The sequence below is a fragment of the Copadichromis virginalis genome, linkage group LG3 (assembly GCF_057382275.1).
Source record: "Copadichromis virginalis isolate Kocher_CV1m ecotype Utaka linkage group LG3, C_Virginalis_male_GT1.1, whole genome shotgun sequence".
NCBI classification, from domain to species: domain Eukaryota; kingdom Metazoa; phylum Chordata; class Actinopteri; order Cichliformes; family Cichlidae; genus Copadichromis; species Copadichromis virginalis.
This window is the reverse complement of record NC_140620.1, coordinates 49,389,532-49,413,152: the sequence shown is the minus strand read 5'-3', so window position 1 is coordinate 49,413,152 and position 23,621 is coordinate 49,389,532. Positions and strand designations below refer to the sequence as shown.

Here is a 23,621-nt window from a genome sequence, read left to right as displayed (position 1 = left end):
ATCCAGGTCGTTGCTTACACAGTTTCAGTGATTGTTATATCTATAGTAGTACATGGTAATCAGTTCTTAAGTTCAAAGCATTTGGCTTTGTAAACCTAACCAAAAAAAGAGCTCCCATTTACCAGTTGAATAGATTCAAACCTGAGCAATATTGTCACTGAACACTGAAAACAGCTGATTAATTTCTGTGATAGAAACAGTGATCCAGAGCAACTGAGAATAGATAATGACGGCACATACACTTTTTTAAATCCCTATAAAGCACGCAGTTACTGTCCCTCCATTTAGAAAGGCAGAGGCCTCACGGTGTAATTATTTTACATGTAGTTGTTTTTTCCCTGTGTAATAATATTCAACATTGCTATCAATACATTTAAAAAAAAAAGCCTCTCTGTGCAAAATGGGTTTAAAAACATAAACAGCTGTTGGATGCTGTTTGTCCATGATTTGAACGGGGAACAAATCGTGGCAGGATCAGTCTGATATTATTTGTATCCCGCTGTAACTTTAGTGTATAAAGAGCCAACATCTCCAAAATGTCAGGAGTAGTTAGTCATTACAAGTGTTTGTAAACCACAAATCAAGAATGTGGGATACTGTTTGTCCGTGATTTGGAGAGCCCAGCGCTGCTCCCGACGAAGGGAAAATTAATTTTGCAGGGGAGACCTACCTCAGCACTTGTGTGAAACCAAAGGGCAGATATGCTTCACCATATTTTTTAGTCTTTGGCTTAGAATGAAGTTGGTTTGGAAACATGTTCAGCTATGCTTCATCTCCTGCTTTGCGTTTGTGTGGGAGCCCCCTGCTAGCAGTGTCCAAGCATTGTTTTTTGTTTTTTTCCCTTTTCATACCGCCCCCCCCCCCCCCCCCTAGGGGGCGGGGCCCACACTTTGGGAAGGTCTGCTATAAAGGATGGTGAAACAGTTGTTCTACAATATGAGCCAAGCAACAAGATAAAGGTTAAATATAGCAGCCATGGACAAGAGCCTTCAGTTCAACGTTCATATATTCATTATTTTCAATCGTAATGCAGTCAGTGTTGAAAAAAGAAACCAGCCTTGGCAAGGTTTTATTTTACAACAAGACTTTAAATGCTAATCAGGTGAATACACAGATTTAATAAATCTAAAGAGGTTGTGACCACTTTACCACCCCAACACACTCTCAGACAGTAATTAGCAATTCATGATAATATTATTTATATTCTTTTTAATCGGTCTGCTTGATGTTGATGTTCTTTTTAAAAAGAATAGGATACTCTCATCTGTTTTAAGTAAACCAGTGCATTCATATTATTGATTTTGTCCACTGAAACATCATTTAAACTACTTCTCATATACTTTGGCATAAACTTTGCTTTACTAATCTTTAACTTTATTTTTTTAAGGAAGGTGACAAAACATGAAAATCAGTGATGCCAAAAGCATTTCCTGTTTAATTTCAGCGCAACCCATCCATAACCCATAATTTCTAGTGAAAAACACGAGAGACGCTCCCCAACTCCTGTGGGTCAGACTGCCTGTTTAGTTCTGGTTTCCGAGGTATTTTTATTCTTGGCACATATCCTCACAAAATGTTTATATTGCACACATTACTCTGGCTTTGTATGTTAAAAGCAAAAAAAAAAAATGCTTTGTGTAAAATGAAGGCTTATATATCTACTGGGCATCTGTTAATGGGCACACATTCAGTTATTCAGTTGAATCTTCCTTGCTCTGTTCATATTACAAACAATTTCATGCATCTCTACATCTTTATTCCCAAGCACATCCATTAGTTATGGAGGAACTGCCATCTCCAAACCTTCCAGAGGCAGTGTCCTACAAAGGTCACACATAGCCGCCACATAAACACTGTAGTGACACTTATATAACAGTCCGCATACTGAAAATAGCATAGCAACATCTCAAAATATCCATTTCTTTTAGTCCTGCACTGCTATTAAACTTGTTCATCATGTGCCTGCAGGGGCTATTTCATTACGTCCAAGACCAGTCATAAGAGTTTATTTAAAATCTCAGTTCACTCACTACTCAAAATAATGCACATTGCACAACTAAATATCAAATATCTCAGTAGGAAGGAAATATGACGTCACATGGGAAGGTACTACCTGTACGTTAGTTACAGTTTATTACACCCTCGAGGTACAAATTGTAAATCACGTATTTATAACCTGTTTAACATCATTCAGAGGCTAAGCTTTCGACACATATTCACTAGTTCAGCTGCAGCTCATAAGCACCTTCATGCAACTGTGGAAGGAGTGTTACAGACTCATGGCAATGGAGGAAAAGTGAGCATAAAATAACCCAAAACAGAAATGCATTCATTTTAATGCAACCCATCAAATCGGTCCTACCATACATACTGTCCTTAAAAGTTAAAATTACTTTTCTCACCAGGCATTTTCTACATTTAGATCTACATTACATGTCCAATAAATTTTTATGGCACAAGGTGCATGGAGAAGACAAAGATCTGATGACGTGAAGACAGTTTAAGTATTAGGGAAACTGTCGCTGGAGTCTTCACGTCATCCTACATTTGATACTGTGTCATGGATTGTAAGTTTCTTAAAATTGAAGCCCCCTCGGATACATCAGAAAAAGATGATTAGGATATTACGCTAGGCGGGACTCGTACTAAATAAACATATCTCATGCCACACAGCGCTGGTAAGAAATGTCTACTTTTAATCCAAAAAGAAAGCGCTGCAAACGTTGGTGTTTTTCCACGGTCACTGTACTATCTTCTTACTTTTAAGGCTAAATTAAGCTCGGCACAGCACATCCTACAGCCACTGAAACTTTGCAGGCCAAAGCAGATTTAACATCTCCCTCTTGAACATCACATGCTGCCTGCTCCAATGGCAGCAAGAGTCAAGTGTTTTAAAGATATGTATTTTGATACCCAAACATCATGTGATGAAACTCGTAAACATGAGCTTGAACACTCAACCACCTAACGCCTTCTTCTTCTTTCTTCGGATGGAGGGCTCATTTTTTCTCTTTTGTGCAAACAAAGCTGAACATAAAGTGACGTTTTTTTCAAATTAAGTTTTATCGTCTAACTTTCAAGAATTTTATTGTTTCCTGGTGTGAGATAAAGATCGCGGCATCACAGGGCAGCTGATCCAGAATCACTTATTACCTAATTCCAAATGGGGATACTGACCAATGTAAGAAGGGCCTCCTGTTTTTTTGTTTGGTTGGGTTTTTTTCTATGTTTATGCTATGTCTGCTTGTGAACTGACATACCCAAAAGATGATGAGGCAATAGGGAAAAATTTTTGTTTACTTAGAACATAAACAAACAATCAGATAAACATATCTGCATTACAAGATAACCCCGGGTCTCAGAGTGGCATGCATTCTCCTTTTAGTAAGTTCATCAGATTTCCATCTTCCCAGAAAGACCTTGCTCTACGGGTCAGGAGGAAACATGGAATCAAGCCCAGCTCATCTCTCAGGAGTCAGGAACAAATAGGCCTATCCAGTAACTCGGATAAGCCCGTGGAGATGGAGAGGCATCAAAAGCCGATAAACATCTGTAGGCTGTTTGTGCAGGGTAAGCAGTATGCATCCGTCTGATCGGGGTGATCGACTCCACAGCTGTGGCGGTAAAAGACCCCTTTCACAACCATCAATGTAACTCACGCTGCGCAGGGGTGAGATGAATCATGTTGACACCGAGGATATCGAGCACCACAAGCAGATTTACTAGCTTCAGCAAACGAGTTGCCGAGCCAGTACAGTGCGCTAAGATTTTCCTTTTTTTCTTTTTTGGTTGCAGCAGCACGACAAGGGCCTCAGTACTTTTCCATGAGGCAAGATATTATGGCAAAGCCTCCCTCAGTAGGAGGATTTGCCAACTCTGCCTTTTTAATGGACAAGGACCATAAATCAGGGGAAAATGCTAATGTTGCAAGGGACTTATTGACAAAGATCCTTGTAAGATGTAGTAGGTGGAATGAGAAGGCCTAAAGTAAATCTATATAACAATGGGGACAGGAGGAAATTAGACTGTAACTTGGGCTTCAATTTAACTTCTTTTTTCCGGCCATGAATAATCAAGTGTGGTACACTATCAATCTAAAATTTGGACACCTTTATTTTCATGACTATTTACATTGTAGATTCCCACTGAAGACATCATGAACATATTTAGTTATTTTCTTTGCTACATAAAAAATAAAGTAAAAAAATAAAATAAAGAAGAACAATTAAATGACAAAGTGTGTCCAAACCTGTGACTGATAGTGTATCTATAGAAATATTAGACATAGCGATGAATTGTATAGCACATATTCTTTGTGGATCTTTTGTGTTTATGGGCTTCGCAGTTCAGATCTGCGCCGCTGACCCACATTAGCACAGCAAAGCAACGGGATCAGAGGTCGTTACGTGTGACGCCAACCAGACGATCAGAGCTTCATTGTCCTGCACAAGGACTGTATGCAGCGCATCTTGCACAACATCATGTGACTCTGGCATTAACCTGCTGTAACCCCTGCGGCCTGTTTCGCCACTTGAGTATGACCGGCGTGTTGCCATAACTAACTTTTACACTAATGTAAAAAGTTGTAAACAATTATGACAGTAATTCATTATTAAAGCAAAACTGGGAGGAATCTTGTCATGCACCACACGAGTCTCATAATCTTTTGCTCATCTCACAAGTTTATTAAAATCCCAACCATTCAAGACAATGAGAGAAATGTCACACAAACACTGCAGGTACACACAGCGGCAGCCAGTGAGCTTTATGAGCAGTCAGGAGAGTGGCGTGTGGAAGCCTGCAGAACAAATTACATTTTTAAGCTTTTAAGGATCAAGTAAGTGCCACATTCTTGTCAAGATCTTGTAATGCCTGTTGCTGTGTCTAAAAGGTGAATTATCCCTGTTTTGCAGGCTTTGCCATGACAGGATATCCATGGCAATATAAGAATGGAGAAAAGAGCACACGTGGAATCAAAAATGAACATTAAAGTGATTTTATTGTCCAAACAGACAACTCAGTTTGTTTCAACATCAAATTTGAAAAACAATGGAAAGTTAAAAAAATAAAAAGGGGGAGGGGGATTTGGGACTTTTTTTTTTAACAAGTTAATTGTTAAAACAAATACACATCACTTGGGCGAACCATCCTTTAATAATTTATAAAGTCTCTGCATTGAAAAGGTGCATCAGGCGGAGGAGGGGGGGTAAAAAAATAAAAATGCAATAAAACATTTGGAAAGAGACGCAGCTGTGACAAAGCTGTGTGAAAAAAAAAAAATGTGCATGAGATTTAAGGCATCCACATATTCCCCTATAGTGTGGGAAGTCCCACACCATGACAGCAGCATCTACGCAAGACATATAGTCTTAAAAACAATCACAGCCCTAAATACAGCATCACACAACCAGAATATGGCCCCCAAAAGACTAAATGTCAGACTCTTATTCAGCCCTCTGTGTGCTCGCTGTGGCTGAGCGTTCAACGTATCTGGAAACACACAGATGCCTCAAGAAAGTGTCTAGTGTCTTTAAGAAAAGTGTACCCGACAGTATGTCCCTCTCACACTTTGGGATCGGTTTACATTCATCTGCAAAAAGTACAACTTCAAATGGTGTTTGAGCAACTCGTGTTAGAAAACACACAAACACCCAGAACATTACAATTTTGCTGATTTAAAAAAAAAAAAAAAAAAGACTTGAATGAGAACAATCAGGCTTTCTGATGCACAAGCTTCTGGCTCTACATCCAAAGCTGACTGGCTAATAGTTAACACTGCGCTGTACAAAAACACTGTAGAAAACGTGACACCACTGGAGTGTCATTTACATTTGGGCAGAAGTGCATTTCCCAACAGGAAACCCAATATCCAAATCCCCAATCCCTACAAAAGTTCAGCACTCCTCAATCACGGTACCTGCCGAGGAGGAGTACAGTTTTTTCTTAACGAGACGGAAACCTGGACTCAGTTTAAGTGCGTGCCTAAAGGTCGGCGCAAAGCAGGTTCCCATAAAAAGAAAGTCCCGCAGGCTGGGCCAGGCGGTGCCATCCTGCTTAAAAACAAGAGTCAGCTCAAATGTAGGCACCACGGTGGCATCGTACACGATGCGTTCGAGCTGCTTGCATCCCTTGTCCAACTCCAGGTGGACGTAGAGAACAGAGCCGCGCAGACCGCAGGGCTCGCAAGATGCCAGCCGCAGGACTTCACGCGCTATTCTCCGCGTTAGCTTCTCTGGTACCAGCACAGAGGAGCAGTGTAGCGTTGTCTTCTTAGCCCGCGAAAGGCAGTTTTCAAACATCTTTGCCAGCTGCTGACAGGTTCTGTCCTCAGTGGCATCTGCAGTCCTCTGGGTCTCATCTAAGCAGTCTAACCAGACGTCCAGTCCTGGGAAAACAAGGCAAGATAAACATTTAAAGGTCAGATAATCCTGACTTAATCATATCAGCTGCAGTAAAATTGAAAGGTATTTTATTAGGTCAACTGGGACAAATCACAAGATTTCAACTCCACCAATGACTAAAGGAATGGGTCTGTGTTTGTATGCTTTTCAGCTGCCTTGTGTGAATGTGTCAACAGTCCCTTAAAAACGAAATACCATCTCAAGAGTCTGAGCTGCACACCCACAAAATATCATGTTTCTGCAGCACAATCTTGTAGCAATGTGCAGAGAAAGACAGCCTCAGACTTGCCTTCAATCGTGGGCTGCTGTTTCGCAAACAAACTGAAGGGATGACTTCATCTGTACCCGCCCCCTCCTCCTCCCCACTGCTGCAGCCATGCACCACACAGGGATAAACAAGCGCACAACTAGAAGTATCCAGCATCTAGCAGGTTAGCTACACAAACAAAAAGAAAACACTAGTAAGCTCACCTGCATCAATGCAACCGTGGTCATATCTTCTATCCGCCAATTCTGAAACACACTCGCTGCTTTTGGGCTTTAACGTGCTCGTAGCAACCATGGTGATAGCCTGTTTCTCCTGGAGTCGGCCGTTTTCCCGTAGTTTTAGAAAAGCTGCCTGAAAATAGTAGCGTCATTGTGTCAGTCCAAGCGGATGGTTTGAGCTATATTTAAACAAATGACTAACTGAGGTAGCTACCTCAGGATGCTAAAACTTTCAAAATGTAGCACCTAAAAGACAAAAAGCCGTAAAAAAACCTAAACAAATAAAAACTTAAACCCCTCAATTCTTAACTGCTAGCTTAAAAGACACTCATTCGCAGCATTAAACGACTCACCTTAAATATTATTTAATACAAAATAACTTAATTTAGACGGTTCCTCATGAATAAATTCGCGCACACACACATTGATATAGAAACACACACACTGACAGTCAGACGTACTACAACGGGGTGAAACCTCTGAGGGTTATTTATACCCTCGTCTACTCAGCTGACCAGAGGGCTTGACCAATCAGGCGCTGGACGCGGGACACAGCTCCTTTCCGATTGGCTGCGAAATAGCATTTAAATTAATTCATTGACCAATACTTGGGGGTGATTTCTTGTGTTGCTACGTGGGCAAGATAACACGCCGTAACGTTTTTGTATTCATTTTAAAGCGTTAACTTCGCCCGAAACGTGTTTTAATATGCACTCAACGCTTCAGCCACCTGTTTGGTAGATTATGGGTCACCAGCAAATGTTAATAAGCTATCTATGACTGTTTCATTATTATTATAGAGAGACCTCGAGCTATGTTTAAGCCTGTAATCAAGCCACGTGAGTTTTCATATTGCTGTTTGATCAGAAAACGCAAAATATTTTTGTAATCAATAAGGTAAACGAATAAAGAAAACGTAAACACATGAAAAAAATAAAAGTTAAACTACACACTTTAAAGAAGGGGTGGTTAATTAATATTCCCAATGTGTCACTTGATAGACTGGGACTGCACCAATAAGCTGAACTCATTACTGTTCAGTATCAAGTTTATCTCTTTGTGAACTTATTCTGGTGGCCCTCCACAACAGTCCCAGATTCTCATGTGGGCCCTTTAAAAACAGATTTTTTTTTAAGTAACTTTATTCATAATTTTATTAGCTGTATTGACACAACGGTACTATCTAGAAAATTTGAGGCAAAAGCTGAAAATAAATCCCTTTTTCATCTCAAATCCAATTTTTGTGAACCTCACCCCAAACACAGAGTGCACAATGTCCTCATCAAAAGGACACACTGCCGTATGAAAGACATTCATCCTAACACAGAAGATCAGTAGACGAAGTCTGAGTGGGTTTCACTTCCCAAAAGTACAGTTATGAGTAAAGTGTGCAAACATTTCCCCAGATATTCTTTTAAACCAGATCAAAATGTGAATTTCAGGATTGTGAGGCAGGAGGAAGCCCTTTGACTATAGAGCCGCTGAGCCAAAAATGTCTTGTCTTACTGTATTGTGTGTATACATTTGGCAGGCAACGCGGCGAGCACAGTTGTTCAGTTCATCAGCGGTTTATCTCTCACCACTCACAGTCTCAACAGAGTTTTTCTCCCAGTAACTGGATCTGACCCTCTTACCCCCAGCAGCTCTGCTGGCTAAAGGGTAATGGAATCCAGTGGGCGAGGGAGAGACGGAGAGACCAAGCGTTTTCCACCGGTCACATGGGGGGAACTAGATATGCCCTGGAAAAAAAGTCACATTCTTTAATGTTGCTGCTTTTGTAGATGCAGAAATATACTGACAAGTGTTAGGTAAGCAAGGACTTTGGTAAAGTTCACATGTGTCAAAAACACAGCAAGGACAGAAAGAGCTGTCATTATGGAGGCGGTGGTAATGAGGTTTGGACTGACATTTATGAAAAATATGCAAGGTCGTTAGTAGCTGTCTAAGGGGTAGTAGTGGGTCAGGGGCTCTGAATAAGGAGTACTTGTACTTTAGGTAGATTACAAGTAGAAGTAAAATAATTTCCCAGCTCTTATGCAGCGCCTCTTAACATCATCAGTATTAGGGCACAGTCCAGCACATAAAACTCTGTATCTAATCGTTTCAAAGCCAGCAATCAACATTTTACACCCTGCAATTAAAATTTACAAGCAAGAAGAGATTCCTTTGAAAAGATATTTATCCAGGTCATCGAGTAAAGTTTAAAATAATCTAGACACTTCTATATTCTAAAGACTATCATCTCGAGTGTCAGCTGCATGACATATTGAAAATCTGCCATGAAGAGAACACTGTGTGTGATTTATTCCAGACACTGTGCCCGAGACCTGTCCTGCAAAGCTCTGGTTCTTATCTTGCAGGCGTTGTTGTAATTTGCAGCAGTGGGAGTTAGCTGCAGTAGCCTGGGCAGCAAACTGATTCGTGCAGTGTCTACAACACAAGCATTTCTTAAGCACTCGGAAATTGAGCTCAGGAGGTGCAGTGCGTTTGCACTTCTGCACAAGATCACATCCACTTCTGCTCGTTTTGCTTTGTGCGTCAAACATCTGCTCCACTGAAACAGCTGAGAGCAGGCCCCTAATGTGAGGCACTGCTGCGTTCGACCTTAACCTCCTGTCAGTAAGTCAAGTCAAATCCGAATCCGCTTGATAATTTTTCCCCAACTCCTGTTTCCCTGAATGAAGCAAAAGATGAAACGTGTCGGGTCTCGGGTTACTAATCCATTCTGGTTCAGATGAGCCTTCTCTTATCCCCTTGAGGACACGTGGTATGCCGATCTGGGACTCGCCTCCATCCAGTAAAACGTGCCCCTCGTTGCCCCCGCTGGGAAACTGAATAACAAGAAGCTTTTTGCTGAGTTGCATTTCAGGAGAAAGCAGGTTGCATGTGCCGGGGTTCATATTGGTGTGTAGCTGCGTTTTGCTGGTTGTACATTTAAAAAAGGACTTACACACACACAGAAAAAAGTTAAACCTATTCTTTAAAGTCTGTGGGTCATGAAGGCTTTAATTTATCACTTTATAAATTCAAACATAAAAGGCTTTTATGTGTCGCACAGTGAGCTCAAAATCTCTGTTTTCACAGGCAGCTTGAACAGTTTTAGTTAACAAATGAAAAATGTTCTGAAAGGCATCGTTTACATCTCAGCAATATTAAAAAAGTCAACTTTTATCCCCAGTCCATGGTTTTGTAACTTGTTGGCTGGTCATCTGTGAAGCGCTGTGTCCGGGGCTGACACCCATTCAACTATTTCACGGCTTCAAACGATCTGAAATCCAGCAGCTTGGTTTTTAACAGCTGCTAAGAAAAGAAAGCACATCGCTCCCTTCCTAGCTTTTTAAAGGCTTTAGTGGTTTACATTTCTGATCTGCTCGCACTATTCTCTGCCCCAGGTCACTTAGGTCATTATCACAACTGCTCCTGTCAGACTTCTTTATTCATTTCTCAGATTTAAAGCTGTCTGCCTCCAGATTTGGATGAATCTCCTACTTCAGCTCAGATCGTGTCCCACAGCTGATGTAAATGTAAACTCGACCTTTTCTTAAACACTTTTACAGCTTTGATGCGTTGATAGTTTATTCATCTGTTTTTGTAATCCTTGCCAGTTACTTCCTCAGATGCACAGTTTTACTGTCCCCTCTAAATGCATCGACTGTAAAGCGCTTTGGGTCGAGTGCTGCTGTTATTAAATGTGCTTTTAAAATAAAATGACTCAACGTTAATGTGAATGTTTCAAATGGCAGTTAAAGAAGGCCCGCTATGCTCATTTCTATTCTGCAAAGCATGCACTTTTAGTTAAGAAGGCTTGTGCCTTAAAATGTAAAAAGACAGAAGGATTCAGGTTTGTAACAACAGGAACAAAAACATGTGGGAGAAAATAACAGGCAAAGATACATATTGATTATTTAGAGTCAAGAGAGGAGAAGGGGTCGAAAAGGGGTGACAAACACACTGAGCAGGAGAGCGCGAAGAAAGCTCCCCACGATGCCCTGAATGTCACAGCCCCGGCCACAGCTGTTAGCGCATTTTATTTGTGTGTGGAGGGTCTTCTGCCAACCTGCTCGCCGTGTCTTTGATGGAAACGTGCCCACAGTCCAAGCTGTCACCCGGTCTCATTTTACGAAGGCCACGGTCAGACCTAACAGGGCAGTGTGTGAATCAGAGCAAAATGAAGGTCATGAGAGATTTTATGTTTGATGTTATATACTCAAAACACCATCTGGGAGGGAGGCTCTTGAACTTATTTGTTACGCACTGCGTGGAAATATGAAGAAGAAGCTGAGAGGTGTGTTTGACTATCGTTGCTTATATCTCACTCCACTGTCAACAACCTCTTTGGAACCTGGCTGCAATAAACAGCAGCCAAAAATATTTCTTTGCTCTTTCATTCTGTAGTTACCTGTTGGCTCCCTCTAGTGGGGAATCACTTAACTCACACCATTGGTGTCCTACAGCTCGCTCACAAAGAACCACAATCAAATACAATAAATTAGAACTTTTAATTTATTTTAATGATTAAATTATCCATTTAGCACATCTCCTATATGCTATTTCAGATCTATCAGAAGATGCATATGTATATGTTAAAAAACAGGGCAGCACAAAAAAGACATTTTCTAGTGATTTATTGAGGAAATTGATGATGACAAATTCCAGCCACAAAGCATAAAGTAGTTCCAGTGTCTATAAATCCAAACAGCCTTTTGCATCTGCTTTAGTTATGTGTGCTTTGGTGCAACATTTGTAGAAGAAAACCCCACAAAAACATTTAACAGACCCTCTGTTGCAGCAAATTCCTATGTTGTTACACGCGCAAACAAGTCGTCCTAACAGCAAATATCTAGCGCACATCAAACAAACCCCAAACCTTCATAATTAGCAAAATGGCTCAAGGCAAGTAAAAAGTAAATGGCAGATAAGAAGGTAACGAAAGGATGATTACAGAGTTATAAAGCGTATGATAAGACTAACGTGAAGGATCTGGGGTCACTACACAGGAAACATGTTTGCGGCAGTAGTTTGCACCGAGTGCAAATAAAGGCTGCATAAATAATAAGTCACCACTGTCATTTAATAGGTGGCGTCAGCTTCTTTAGATGAGCTTTGCAGTCCTTACTTTTGAGATCAAGTTCATTTGTTTTAAGATTTATCATCGCAGTCACACGCCCTACTTCATAAAACTGCTCTCTGCATACAGAATCACACTTGAAAGTATCTTTTATTAAAATTTTTAAAAAAAAAAAAATATTTCATTACAGCTCAAAAAAAGGAGACCTAGGATCGAAACAGCTTTCTCAGACCATCAGTGTGTGGGCGGCGATGGTGACTCTTCTTATCTGGCTTCAGCTGAAACACACAAAAGAACAGGAGCAATTCATAAAACTGATTTTCCAACCTGAAAAGTCAAAAAGGCCGTTAAATTGTGATTTTCATCTTATTGCGTTTGCTGTTTTAAAGCTCCGCACCAGCAGCCTGCAACAAAACAAACCCTTCTTTTTTTTCCTCATCAGAATTCCTGAAGCGTTATTCCATTTCCCTGCCAAAGGCATGCAGGCCTGACTGGGAAGGAAGGCATTGCATTCGTTGGCCAACTTGTGTTTTATAGTAGGTGGGGTGAAGGGGTAACTTAGGGTGTGTGCGCAAACTATGCTTGACATGCGCGCCCGTGGATGTGCTCGTGCCTTTACGCACGCACGCCTCCGTAGCATGTGGGGCCACGCTGACATTTACTCAGTGCACAATAGGTCGCGTCCAAAATAATCTGCGTTTATGTTAGGATGTCCCTATCTTTCAAGCCCTGCTGCTTGTTTGAGGGCGGGGGGCGCGAAATCACAGGAAACACCTTCTGCTGCCTAGCTAAAGCCCCAGAAGCCCATACAGTACAATGAGGATATTAAAAGCCCAGCACTTCCCTGGGATAATTGAAATTCGGTGTCTGGAGAAACAGTTTCACCAAGTGATGGAAGAATGCGCAAACAGAGGGAAGTCGGGAGGAACCCGCTGCAGGAAATAGAGGGAAGGCGGCTCACCGTTCTCTTCTCTTCCTGATGATTTAACTCCGAGGAGCATGACGCCATCCTTGCTGTTCTCAGCTCTCTGGAAAGATGCGCTGTGAAGGGTTTTAAAGAGATAAATGTTTGGCTTTTCTTCACACACCCTGAAAATGGCATAATCTGTCTGATCTTTTAATATCAAACTCACTTCTCAGTTCCAGTGTCGACGGTTTCTGTTCAGCAGAAGACAACAGAAGGCAATGATAAGCACACATGCTTGTTTGAATTAAAATAATTTTTCAAATCATAAATCCCAGTGTAAGCACTCGTGCATGGGCGTCCTGGCAGAGCATGTACCTGTGGGGTTGTGGACTTTCTTGGATTTGAATTTGAGGACGATGGCGATAGCAGCTGCGGCCAGGATGGCGGGCAACACAAGCCACCACAGCTTTTTATCTGGGGGAGGGGAACACGAAGGACACGGCCATCAGTATCCATCTGGTGTGACGTGCGTCTTCCACATTTGCGTCTAACCAAAGGGCAGAGCAGTGATGTAGCAGCTGCAGAACCACGCAGTTTGGACTTTCGACCTTTAACGGCCCTTCTACATGGACTCTGCATTGCAGTGCAGAGTTTTATCCCCCAAATCATTAAAAAGTAAAAAAAAATGTTTTAAAGTCTGTCAACATAATATGTGACCTTTTTTAAAACAAGATTTTATTGGATTGGGCTATTTTAAAGGTTTTGGAGCCCCGCAGTGGAATGATTCAGCCCTCTGAGGTGGCAGAGTCAGTGGGCTGGGCAAATGGGAATCTCAGTAATTACTGTGTATTTTTTTGCCCACACATCAGATATATGTAATCAGGAATCCCAAATTGCTTGCGGTGTTGCTGATAGCGTAATCCCCAGTAGGACACTAGTTTTCTGTTTTCCTTTTTTTTTCTTTGCTCTGAAGCTTTTTGTGCTTTCAAGTTCAAGGTTTTTATTTAACAAACGATACTCACAGTCTATGCATTCATCTTCATCTCTAGATTACAAGTCAATCATATGGAGGACCAGAAGAGTTACATATCAAGATCATTCAATATGACTCAGTGAAAATGAAATGAATGAATGAATATCTACATTTACTTGTTGCTAGCGTTTAATCATATACCATTTATTTAGTGTCTATATTTTTATTGGCAGCTTTGGTCCTCCGTACAGATTCAGCTGTGAGAGGCTGCAGCTGCTGCATCGCTGGTGTGCAAAGTCAGACTGATTAGCTTTGTTACCTGCTGATTTCTCCTCTGTTTGACCCGCCTGAGAACCTTTCAACGACACACATTTTGATTTGATTAAACACGGTTGGGATGTCCATTCATGACCTCACGTTTAGCTCACTGTACACAGGATCACTTACCGGGACTGTTCTCCTGAGGGGTTCCTTTAGTGGGAGGTGATGATGTCCTTGAAGATCTGCTTTGAGAGTCAGTGGTGTTTTGTTGTCCTGTCACATTTAAATTCATTATTTATTTATATATTTCATAAATTAACTAAATTTTTTTTTTTTTTACTCAAAGACGGTTCTGGTTTCAATTATAATGTGTGGAGCTGTTTGGGGATTTCTTTTAATTTCAACATTTTCAACAAGGAAGTGCTGAAGGATGGTTATCAATAAGAGAAGAGAGCACAGAAGGAAAAAGAAAGAGAGGGAGGCAAACAATCATGTCGATACAAACAGTACTGTACCTGGGGCAGGAGGAGTGGTACCTGTGGACAGTAAAGAGCAGCGTTGTTTCATTTGAAAAACAAACTGTTTTAGTTGTTTGATGTGTTTTTAATGCTTTAAAAAAAATCGCATGATCACATTTTATTTTATTGTGTACCTAAGTCCTGGGCAGGATCGGTCTCATCTGTTAAGATAAGATAAGATAAGATAAGATAAGATAAGATAACTCTTTATTGTCATTGCACAGTCATACATAGTACAGTAGTACAATGAAATTGGAAAAACTGTCCTACGTCGGCACTACATATAACACAACACGACACGATATGACACATCACAACTTGTTCAGAAAACAAGTGAAGAAACCTATGCCTATCACTGAGGAGCTCACACGTGCCACACTTACCTTGACCTGCTCTGCTTTGGCCATCAGAATGCTCACTCTGAGAGACATCAGTGGGGGCTGATAAAAAAGAAAAAACCTCATGAAATATGTTAAAAGTATCTATGTCAAACTGCCTTCCATATACATTGTTACACTTTATTTCTGAATGCAAAATGAAGTTCATTTAAATCGTCTCTGTACTAAAGCACATGTAGAAACCCTTCAACAAACCACATATGTCATATAAAATTATACAGAGCCTTACTTCCAATGCTTGTCTTGTTCACTAGTTCAGTAGTCAAAGAGTCATTCTGGGCGGATGTGGATGTAGCAGCAGCAGCAGCAGCAGTAGTAGTAGTAGGTAACGTAGTATTGGCTTTAGGCGTGTCTCCTAGAAAACAGAATGTAATGAAGGTTTGTAGGAAAATCTGTTGGAGCTTGACGATAAAATAAACAAGCAGTCTTTAGCCCAAACTAGCTTGTTTTTAAAAGCACACCATCTTGTCCCTTTTTTCCCCCTTTTACTACAGTATATTATTTATTACCTTTAAATCCACCGTATTTTAAATGTCTTTACAAGTACTCCAGTATGCAGTTTAAGGTCACAAACCGTGCTTCTACATCTACAGGTGTGTCCTAAAAATGGTTTTAAGGTGAGCTTTGAGAAACCGTTTTCGTGCTCAGGAGATGCATGTAAATTCCATGAAACAGGACAATAAAGCAAAGTGAAATGCAAAGAAATTTGGAAGAGGGCTTTAAGAAACACTCACGATCCAGAGGAGATGTGGTCGTATCTGTAGGAGGAGAGGGAGGTGCTGCTGTTATTGCCTTTGCTGTTGTCGTTTTTGTTGTTATTGTTGGAACTGTTGCCGGTCCTGGTGCTTTTGTTGTGGTTGAGGTTTGGTGTGACTCATTTTCTGTGTGGTATGAAGAAATCATGAAGGAAGTTAAGGAAAATGATTTGATTAGATCCACATAAAAGTCTTTTGGTGGTTATTTAAAGATATATGTGATTGTGGAGAGGTTACAAGAGAGATTAACACACTTTGTTATCTATCCAGAGAAAATCTACAACCGACACCAGCTCACTGTTGAACTCATTGCATCTAAAAACTCAAAATCTTTGTCTGCATGTCTGTCTTGTAACGTCCCTGAGTGCCTTCTTTGGTTGGATTGTTCTCTGCGATCCAGATTTAAGGTATTTCTGCATCCGCTGGAAGGTATGTCTATCTTTTATGTACAGTCTTTGGTTTCACCATCAGATCAGGCCCTCACTCGCCACGTCAGGGTATGAAACAGAAAGATGGCTCCAGCAGAAATGCTCAGCTTGAGGTTTCACAGCAGGATTTTACTGACTAACGGGTGGTGCAGCAGTGGCTACAGCTTATATTGTCCACCTGTATGGTCTCCATTGAAGATTTTGGGTTGTGGTTGCTTTGGTAACCCTGCATTTCTCATAATTACTCATGGGAATGGAATTCTTTGGCTCCATCTGAAGTCGCTTCCGTCACTTCCTCGATCGGAAGTGACGGAAGCGATGGTATTCTTTGTCTCTGCTGAACACCGTGCCGCCAACAATGAATTCACTTGTCATCGTTACAAGTCACAAAACTTAAGTGACATGTTGCTGTTCTTTTCCAATGTGCACAAACCTTTTTAAAAATACTCAACTGAGAAAGGAAATGGTTAATATTTCCTTTTTGTTATTACAGTAAGTTATTACTTGTGTATCCTTGGTTGAAACTGTAAAGATATTTATGCCCAGTTTTGCTCACTGAGTCACAGGCTTGCTTTACAAGCTCTGACCGCCATCCTGCGTCGTGGCTGTTTGGCGCTACTTTAAAGGCCAGCTTCTGAGACGACCGAGGGTCAAACATGTCAGACAGGGGGTGAAAAGTCTAGATAGAGAAGGAGATTACGGCATGTCGAGGTGGATATCCTCTGCCCCAAGTGTCGCAGCAGTGTGAAGCTGCATCCTGTCCCAGACATATACAATTGTTGCTCCCCGACCCGTGTTAAGCTTCCTGCTGTCAATCACGATTTCATTCAGTGCATTTCACTGCAGTCCGGCTGCTTGATGGCTAACAGGACGTTTCTGCTCTGACCGCACAAAGATCAGACTGTTTTTCATGAATCTGGTCAGGAAGGAAAATCAAGTCTCCCTGCCAGACATAACTCTAAAGTATTTAAGGCAAGTCTCAAGTCAGGTCATTGAGTTGTTAAAGGAAGAGTACGAGGCGAGTCTTCGGTATGTTGGATCATTCAGAGAGTTGTTTAAGTTCCTGCTAGTAAATCGAGGTAAAGTTAAATGTTAAGTATGTGTAAATTGTTTGCGACGCATCGTGGCCTTTTCAGTCCTTTAATCATGTAAACAAATCCAAGTCAAGCCTCAAGTATTTCAAGCAAGTTTAAAGATCAAAAGCTAAAGATTTGCCAGCATCAGAGAGTTTCGGATCCTACCAGGCCCACACTTTTCCTTATGTGTCGCGGAACAAAATCTCACACAGATAATTCTAATGGCCCAGGCGTGGGCGTTTCCTCCAGCTTGTTTACCGCTTAAACCTTGGAAGAAGATTGGCTGTCACCTGGGATCTGTCAGGCTCAGGACAATAATCTGCTGTCTCTGTGATAGAGGGGGCGGTTTGGTTCTCACTGCCTATCTGCTGTTAGATCACCTATCTGCTCGGCACAGACAAGCTTTCAAGTTCTTTTGTTTCTGCAGAATGAAAAAAAAAAACAAGTCAGTAGCCATGTGGCACTCTGGTGCTTTTCATGCCAGAGGTTCTGACTTGTATCTAACATCTGTTCACTCGCAAAAATCAGAAACAAATTGTCAGACTTGTTAGTTTGAAGGTCTCCGTTAAGATTTGGAGGCATAGAAACACAATCACATAAAAATGTGCTCCAAGTTTATCTCCCTTGGATAAGCAAAAATAGTCTGAGTGGATGTCCTTAAAGTAACGTAAGTGACTTTTGACCATCGCTGTGATCTTTATCATTGCACACACCAAGGGGGAAACGCATGGGTTAAAGGGAAGAACCATTAACCAGTGCTCAAACCAAAACAGAACACAACTATGGAGGCGGTCATCTTGATAGAAAGCCTACTACGTTTAGTTTTACTATAAATCACAGAAACAGGGTTGTTGCTAACTATTAAAGAGTGCTGAAGACTTCTATCAGCATGTGATCAAGCTGTAGCCATTGTGAATGATCGCCCTACCTTGTGTGAAGACATGGGCAGATGCTAGAAGCAGGACAGCAAAAACCCTGACGGACTTCATGGCGATTCTGCAGCTGTGAACTCCTTAAACGTCTCCCTTCGAGTGGCCCGTGTGAAAGGTGTCCAAGCCTGGGTGCTCCGCTGCTGATGCTTATTTTGGCACTTCCTTTAGATAGAGAAGGGGAGGAAATACACTGGCTTCCCTTCCTGACGTAAACTGGGTGGATGTAGAGACTAACACAAGGCAGGCACTTGGCTCAATTCTGGGTCTATTTAACAATCATGTCAGTTTTGTATAATGTGGTGGAACCCAAAGGCAACTCCCATTGCTTATTTTTTCCTGCTCTGACACCACTTAACGAGGGTGAAGGAGACTGGAGAGACCTCACGGAGAGTGAATGGAGCAGAATCGGACAAAACAGATGAGATTAGATCTTTAAAAAAGTAGTTACACTGAGCCAGAGCTGTGCGTAAGTGAAGTAACTGTGGTAAATTTTGATAGTGGTGACATTGCAAGCCTTAATCCATTGGAAACCATTAACATACTACACAGTTCAACTGAGAGATAGAATCAGATTGGTAAATAATGACTGGAACTGATGACAAAGACCTGACAGCCCAGAGGAGCTGCTGAGAAGCCAGCCATTCTCCACTATTTGTTAAACAATGTCTTCACAAAACCTGTTGTCCAGGCGTGTTGGTGGTAACACACACTCGCACATCGACCGATGCATAAAGTCAAGACAGCTGTTTCTTTGCAAAAGCATCACAAAATGAGTTTGGATTTTTATACAGAGTGAGGTTATAATCAAAGACGAAATGAGTTCTTCACTTTTGAACACTGCCCGTTTTTACTTGAAACGTTTTACTTGAAAAAACTTTAAAAAAAAAAAAAAAAAAAATTGTTATATCATATTGTTTCCTACCCTATCCCCACCCCCCCACCCCCAACAAAACCAAACTGCTGTTTTTTGGGCCCTCCCAAAAAACAGGATGCCAGACTTTACTTCCTTTCATTTAAACATTGTGTTTAATAACTGAAAGGAGGTCCAAAAGAAAGACACTTGAGACACGCACACGAGAAGTGGACTTCTTAGCTAAAATATAGAATGACTTAAATGTTTGTTTTACTAATTAGAAATTGTTTTTTTCCACTGACAATAAAATAGAAATAGCTGTAACATATTTTCCCAACACATTTTCAGAAAGCCTGACATTTCCAAAATTAAATGTAAACTTCAACTGCAACCTAATGTACATGCACACACCGATCACTTCATTCGGTACACCTATTCAGTTCCTCGTCAATACAAATGTGTAATCAGCCAATCACGTGGCAGCAGCTCAGTGCGTTTAGACCTGTTGACATGCTCACAATGACTCACTGGACTTCAAATCAATCATCAGAATGAGGAAGAAAAGTGATTGAAGTGTTTGTTTAATTTAATGTGTTTGTCCTTGGCAGGCTGGTTGGTATGAGTATTTAAGAAACTGCTGTTTGGGACTTTCCCACACAACCATCTCTAGTGTTTAAGGAAAGTGGCCTAAAAAGAGAAAATATGCAGTTAGCAGTTGGGTGGAGATATCTTGTTGACTCCAGAGGTCAGAGGGGAATGACCAGGCTTCTTCTAGCTGATAGGAAGGCAGCACTATTGCTAATATATAACCACTTGTTACAAGAAAGGTATGCAGAACATCACTCCCATCAGCTAAGAACTGCTACTGCAAAGTGTCGTCTCGAGCTCATGCTGCATTTGGATGCAAGGATCAGAATTTGGCATAAGCAGCATAAAAGCATGGCTCCATCCTGACTTGTATGAGGAGTTCAGGTTGCTGGTGGTGTAATGTGTTTGAGATATTGACTTTGGGCCCCTTTGTATCAATTCCCTCACTGTTTAAAAGTCACAAGCCTACCTGTTGCTTACTAATTAAAGCGCACCCATCCTTTGACGGCTTCCTTCTCAGGTCATCTCAAACTTCTTTTGAACGTGACAGCGAGTTCGTTCTACTCGAATGGCCTCCAGTCACCAGATCTCAATCCAGAAGAGCACCTCTGAGATGTGGCGCAAACCAGAGAGCCGCATCATGGATGTGCAGCCATGCTGTCACATCAATCTGAGGAATGTTTTCAACACCTCAGGGTCCAACTCGGGCGTAGCTAATAAAGTGGCAGTTGCATGTATTTAAAAAAGAAACAAGGCTGCAGATCCCTGTTCTCAAAAACAAGTGTGATTATGCACAGTCATTATGTTTGAGCTTAGCCTCCCGAGTTTAATCAAAGAAGTCACTGAGGTTGATAAAGAGGAAACACCTTTGCTGAGGAACTGCCAAGTAGCAATTTCCTATTTACATACTGCAGCGCTTTGAGCCAAGCTGTGTTTGACTGGAGCTGTAGAGGAGAATCACACTGAACTCATATGAAACCATATATGACGATGACTTCTATCGGTTTTCAGGCGCTCACGCACACATTCACCACACACACAGGGGATTCAGGTTCATTTCAAGTTGAAATTCATGCACATTTTTATTGAACAGTTATATAAAATACTTTTCATAGTTGCAAGTGCATGCCTCATCTGCCAACAGTTTTGAAGTTAAATTACAAAAGCAAGGCTTCATGTCGTGTAGTGAATTACTTGGGCACTTAAAGCAGTTCTTAAAAAAGATCTAAGTTTGTTTTTTCCTCGTTTCATCTTAAAGTATTGAGCAGTATCAAACCTGTAACTGATATACAAAGCAGAGGTCCAAATAATAGTCATAATAATAATAATAATAATCAAATTACACTTTCTGTGGCACATTTACAAAAACAAAACAAAACCGATTCACCTGTTATATGACACAAACAGCTAATCATGCATTTTGGAGTTCCACATGTAACCACACACCTCACAAGAATTGTCAAACATGCTTAATTGGACTGTGTGCACTTACAAGCGCAGGTTAAAAATTTCATTTCTCATCCATCATAGATAATTAAATGCTTCAATTACAAAAAAAGAAGGCATAGAGCATCGTGGTGTTAATTGAAAGTATGCAGTTATACGTTTCCAGTATATGTTCACTAAAGCGCAATATATTTCAAAACAGGCCTCCACAGCCAAAGTTTTCAGATGTTCTATTTCCTTTTGTTTGATTTTTTTTTTATAAAACATGCATAGGCAGACACTTTATTGTATTCTTTTTTCCTTTTCTTTTTTACACAATATAGTTTCTCTATTTTTACTTTGTTCGCAATACTTAAAAAGAGAAAAAAAAATAACACTCATTTCCAGCAAGCCACAATAAATCTACCCTCCCCCCCTCCCCCCTTCCAAAAGAGACAAAAAATAAACATATCTGCAAATGATAGATAGGTTAAGTGTAAATTCCAGTTATGAAACTCAAGAAAATAGGTATTCATTACTGAGTTATTTAGCCATTATACAGAAAAATCAGGTCAAAGCACACACCAAAAGAACCTGAGGTAAGCATAATATGTACAAAACCATAAAACGTTCCATTATTTGGCATTTCCACAACATTGCAACATTCTTTTCTTTTTTTTAAGACTGCCTAATTAATTTCAGAGCTATTTTATAAGAGTAGCAAAACAAAAAGTTATCAATAAATAGTCCTTATTTAGTTTGTACACCCTTATATGTTAAAAACATTATCTCATGTTCTGTCCTTTTTAGTGCTGTATTTTTGTAAACGTACGATAGTTAGTAAGAAGTTAAACGACTTTCCGTTTCGGTGTAAATGAGCAAGGGTCTTTCAAGAAAGAAAAAAAAAGAAAAACAAGAAACTGAACCACCTTTAAGATCTCGATCTCTCTTTCTCTCCCCCATCGTTCTCTCCCTCTCTGACATACTGTGGTGTGGAGGTGAATCAAGCGCGGTTACGGCCTGACCCTTCAGAAATGTGACCTGGCAATAACTTAGCAGATTTGACTATGAACTAATATTTTGAAGGCATATCCAAAGACTAGCAAGTGAGATGTCCCCCCGTTATGAGCCATAGATGCCTCCCCCCTCCACATTCCATCACTCCTTCTCCTCCTCCATCCCACACCTTCACCCTCTGCCCCTTTTCTGTGGTGGCGGGTCGCGATGAGGCTGGGGGGCGAGGCAGCCCCGTCGGCCAAGGTGGCGCCTTGCTGCTGGGCCTTCACTGGATGTTGCTGCCGCTGCTGGTGCTCCCCTTGGCATCTGTGCCGTTGGTCTCCGAGGACAGGGCCTTGTTGAGAGAGTTGAGGCTGGCGTCAGAAGGCAGGGCGTCTCGCCGCGGAGGCATCCTCTCGTTGATGCGGTCCAGGCCCTTGGCCTCTTCGAAGCTAGTGATCTTGTGCTGAGGCGAGAAGCCTTTGATTGCTGTTGAGATGCAGGAAATAAGGGTAGGGAGGGGGGGGGGGGAAGAGAGTTAGGAGTGATTTTATATGGTGTAGAGTTTAAATGATTAAAAGAATGGGGGTGGAAGGGGTGGGGGTCACGCTCACATTCACCCGTGAATCACCAAATTTGATTATATTTGCTTTGCTCTTGAAATTGTGAGAGAAAAAAAATTGTTTTACTGAGAAAGTGACAACAGAGGCTGCACCTGATCACCTGATGAGCTGCTGGCTAGTTCAGTTACATTTAATCCATGAAAACTGAATATCTAAAGGCGATCTCTGATATGATAAGTGCATGGCGTCGATCTCTCCAGACACACTTGTAGGTTTGGAAAACAGAAATACTTGCTTTCTTGGGTGGGGTCACATGAGAAGATTTAAAAAAAAAAACAAAAAACAAAAAATCCTGCCCATTAAATCTGGTTAGCTTAGCTTCTTTCTTTTGTTTCTTTTGGCTGCTACCTTGTTTGCAAAGTGTCAATATCCTCATATTTCTATCCAAGCTGTCCTTTTTGATACAACTCTTCAAGGGATTTTGATAATCTCCTCCTGACTAGAACCATGCATCTTTTGCATGTTTGGCAAATGTGTTAACCACTACACTATGGAGCCGACTGTAAAGCGTTAAACTTCCGCCCCTTGAGCGTGGAACCAAAAGCGAGGCAATCAAAGGAGCCTACCAAAGGAATGTTTACAGGCTAGTACAAAATATTGTTTTTTTGGCTTCTATTAATAATTTCTATGAGTTATAAGTGGATACCAGGCAGGTCAAAGTTTGTGCACATTAGTGCTTTGCTGGGTGTTAAGCTGAAGTAGCTAGCTGTGACTGAGAATCACGAGTGTTATGAATCTTCTCTTGTGACTCCACCCAGGAAATAAAAAGATTCTAAAAGTTGAACTTTCTTTGGGTTGAAGATGAATGAAGTGAGAAGAATCTTTGCTATTCATGAGGCCAGACAAAGTCTTCAACCACTGTTACTTGTTTGTGTTTTTCATGGAAAACAGTATTTGTCGTGCAGCATTTTAAACGATTAATGGTTTAATAAG

General features: G+C 41.0%; 3 protein-coding genes across 7 annotated transcripts in view; all 3 read right to left on the bottom strand.

Moving 5' to 3' along the window:
* Positions 1-4,980: 4,980 nt before the first annotated feature.
* LOC146715077 (DNA damage-inducible transcript 4-like protein) lies at positions 4,981-7,406 on the bottom strand. The gene is made up of 3 exons (XM_085451501.1): positions 7,241-7,406; positions 6,873-7,020; positions 4,981-6,385 (listed from the first exon to the last, which is right to left on the bottom strand). Exons 2-3 carry the CDS (start codon positions 6,961-6,963, stop codon positions 5,895-5,897), a joined length of 582 nt encoding a protein of 193 aa, XP_085307627.1. The 5' UTR covers positions 6,964-7,020; positions 7,241-7,406; the 3' UTR covers positions 4,981-5,894.
* Positions 7,407-12,124: 4,718 nt separating this feature from the next.
* LOC146715076 (uncharacterized) lies at positions 12,125-18,473 on the bottom strand. 2 transcript variants are annotated; one of them, XM_085451498.1, is made up of 12 exons: positions 18,200-18,472; positions 15,747-15,893; positions 15,242-15,367; positions 14,998-15,054; positions 14,749-14,775; positions 14,612-14,632; positions 14,283-14,369; positions 14,155-14,190; positions 13,238-13,336; positions 13,089-13,113; positions 12,917-12,996; positions 12,125-12,233 (listed from the first exon to the last, which is right to left on the bottom strand). In XM_085451498.1, the coding sequence occupies exons 1-12, from the start codon at positions 18,258-18,260 to the stop codon at positions 12,220-12,222; spliced, it is 780 nt and encodes a 259-aa protein (XP_085307624.1). In that variant the 5' UTR covers positions 18,261-18,472; the 3' UTR covers positions 12,125-12,219. The 2 variants fall into 2 exon arrangements, with proteins under 2 accessions (XP_085307624.1, XP_085307626.1); XM_085451500.1 differs by lacking the exon at positions 14,749-14,775 and having other exon boundaries at positions 18,200-18,473.
* Positions 18,474-20,707: 2,234 nt separating this feature from the next.
* Positions 20,708-23,621, bottom strand: part of LOC146715075 (protein phosphatase 3 catalytic subunit alpha) — a 66,724-nt gene continuing 63,810 nt past the window's right edge. For all 4 annotated transcript variants that reach the window (XM_085451494.1, XM_085451496.1, XM_085451495.1 and 1 more), the window contains one exon: positions 20,708-22,554. In XM_085451494.1, coding sequence (XP_085307620.1) covers positions 22,352-22,554 — 203 coding nt within the window. In that variant the 3' untranslated portion in view covers positions 20,708-22,351. The remainder of the gene's footprint in view (positions 22,555-23,621) is intronic.

Excerpts from the sequence above, each read along its gene's own strand:
- LOC146715077 (XM_085451501.1), bottom strand. The coding sequence starts at position 6,963 with ATGGTTGCTACGAGCACGTTAAAGCCCAAAAGCAGCGAGTGTGTTTCA. Across the intron at positions 6,386-6,872 it reads CCACGGTTGCATTGATGCAG|GACTGGACGTCTGGTTAGAC; the intron begins GTGAGCTTACTA and ends TTGTTTTCCCAG.
- LOC146715076 (XM_085451498.1), bottom strand. The coding sequence starts at position 18,260 with ATGAAGTCCGTCAGGGTTTTTGCTGTCCTGCTTCTAGCATCTGCCCAT. Across the intron at positions 14,776-14,997 it reads CCAAAGCAGAGCAGGTCAAG|ATGAGACCGATCCTGCCCAG; the intron begins GTAAGTGTGGCA and ends TTATCTTAACAG. Across the intron at positions 14,633-14,748 it reads CGATCCTGCCCAGGACTTAG|GTACCACTCCTCCTGCCCCA; the intron begins GTACACAATAAA and ends TACTGTCCACAG.